We start from the raw sequence: 2,282 nt of genomic DNA, 5'->3' as shown, positions 1-2,282 counted from the left end.
AGTGAAGTGAATGAAACATGGAAGATTATAATCAAGTGAAATAAACATCACATTGTATAGAAAACAGGTTAAAATATGATTGGTTTTAAAATATTATTTGCAGAGGTCATATTATAGTTGCAACCCCTGGTCGCTTGGAAGATATACTGGATCGGCAAGCAAAAGTTTTGAACTTTGCATCTTTTGTCAAGTCATTGGTGAGTTTACTAAATGACTTTGTTTTGTTTTTAAATTTAATGAGTTTTTTTTTTTTTTTTAGTGTATGATAAGCATTTGTGTTGTTTAGAGCCCTGACTCACCAGACCTTTGATTAAAGGCATTTTAACTTTGATTATATCATTTATTCTTAGATATGGGGCACCAAGTCCATAATTACCAATTTTTCCTTTTCTGAGACAAAGAAGGATTTGAGGTAGATTAAACTGTTATTTTTAGCAGGTCAGGTGGCCATGTAAAGGCTCTCCTTTGGCTCATTACCTGTGAGTGTAGTACGTGTATGGTTGGAGTGTGTGCTATTTATGTGTGTGTGTACATACACACACATATACACATACACTTTAAAATAGTTGGCATTAGGAAAGGTGTCCAGACATAGAAGTCATGTCAAAACTTTGTCACTGGAGTAAGACAGGATCTAACTGGTCTTCTGACCAGTTGGATTTCGTCAAAATGTCCCATTCATGTTACCATTGAAAGCAGATATGTATGCGCTGGAAGGGTGTGTGTGATGGCTGTTCTATGTATTATGTAAGAGAAGGATGTCAGCATGTGTGAGTGAGGCCATCAATTTGTAGAAAGAAGGGTGTTAAGCATTATTGAGCAATTACCCTGATCAAGTTGAATGGCTACTTAAAAGCTCCCTCATTTACTCATAGAAGGTTCTGGTGATTGCTGTGACTGTAATTGTTGTTGAAGAGAAGGACTGACATGAAGTTTTACTGATTGTAATTTTTCTTTTGTGTCTCTTGAAACTTTCTTCAGGAAGTCTTTGTCATGGATGAAGCTGATCGGTTATTAGAAAGTGGATTTGAAGCGAGGTAAGTGTCGGAAAAAAAAAAAAAAAGGCTGCATAAGGCAGGTTATTTCTTTAGATATTGAAGAGAGTGATGAAATTGCAGACACGGGATTGTGCTGGACTAAATGAATGCTTTTATAGTATTTAGTTTCATCCATCTGTATTCTTAAAGCAGCAAACTGACAGTGCCATCAGAGTATTGGATATAATACCTTCTGGAGCCTGGTGTAGCCATCTGGTTCACCAGTCCTCAGTCAAATCATTCAACCCATGCTTGCATGGAAAGCAGACGTCAAACGATGATGATGATATAATAAACATAAAATAAATGATAATACAAAAATGCAATAGACAACAATGCAAAATATAAGATGATAATATTATTTATTGTTAAAATATCAAAATGTATTTTTGACTCTAAATGGTCAGTCATGATACTACATACATATGTATATTTCCCGGCACACCTGTTGGGGACCTGTGCACTATAACATAGTGTTGTGTATTATAATTTAATGTTATTAAACTGCCAGCAAGGAAAACGGACATTAAAGGATGATGATGATGATGATGATATCAGGTATTGAGCTGTGGTGATGTTATCAAGTGTAATGTTGTGTCGATGTTACTGATTATAGTGTTGGGTCAAATAAGTGCACTAAAGAATTGCCTCTTCATTTTAAAAACCACTTTGGGCTGATAGTAATTTTATGTGGAATAAGGTCATGTTTTTAGTGCTTCTATCATGACTCAATGTCCACAGGAAGACCTAATCTTAACTAAGGAAACATTCATCTGTTGTACAAAAAGCACACAGCTGCTGCTTAAGCATTGACCTATTTCACTGTGTTACATACATAGAATTAGTTGGAATGGGTTAAAATGTTAAGTGACTTTAAAATTGGAATGAAATGATTGGGTGTGGTTGTTTGGACACTGGTGATTTGACATAGTACATTTTCGACACTGGAGACAAGCACATGCACAGGAATATGCTCTTACAGATAGAGTGAGTAAGAGGGGGAGAGTCATCATTTAATGCCTGTTTTCCATGCTGGCATGGATTAGACGGTTTGACAGGAGCTGCACCAGGCTCCAATTGTCTGTTTTGACATGGCTTCTATGGTTGGATGCCCTTCCTGACACCAATCACTTCACAGAGTGTACTGGGTGCTTCACAGTTTATTAATTGAACACAACTGGCATAAACACTTCCCTCTCTCTTCATACACTGAGAAGAAATTGCTCACATATGTAAATATATATA

General features: G+C 36.2%; 1 protein-coding gene across 1 annotated transcript in view; it reads left to right on the top strand.

The window, feature by feature from the left end:
* LOC106875707 (ATP-dependent RNA helicase DDX55) overlaps positions 1 to 2,282 on the top strand; it is a 25,471-nt gene that overhangs the window by 7,791 nt on the left and 15,398 nt on the right. Inside the window, exons 4-5 of the mRNA XM_014923952.2 lie at positions 104 to 197; positions 982 to 1,037. Coding sequence (XP_014779438.1) covers positions 104 to 197; positions 982 to 1,037 — 150 coding nt within the window. The remainder of the gene's footprint in view (positions 1 to 103; positions 198 to 981; positions 1,038 to 2,282) is intronic.

Source organism: Octopus bimaculoides, chromosome 6 (genome assembly GCF_001194135.2).
Source record: "Octopus bimaculoides isolate UCB-OBI-ISO-001 chromosome 6, ASM119413v2, whole genome shotgun sequence".
NCBI classification, from domain to species: Eukaryota; Metazoa; Mollusca; class Cephalopoda; order Octopoda; family Octopodidae; genus Octopus; species Octopus bimaculoides.
The sequence above is the reverse complement of the archived record's forward strand: the minus strand, read 5'-3'. Positions and strand labels throughout refer to the sequence as shown.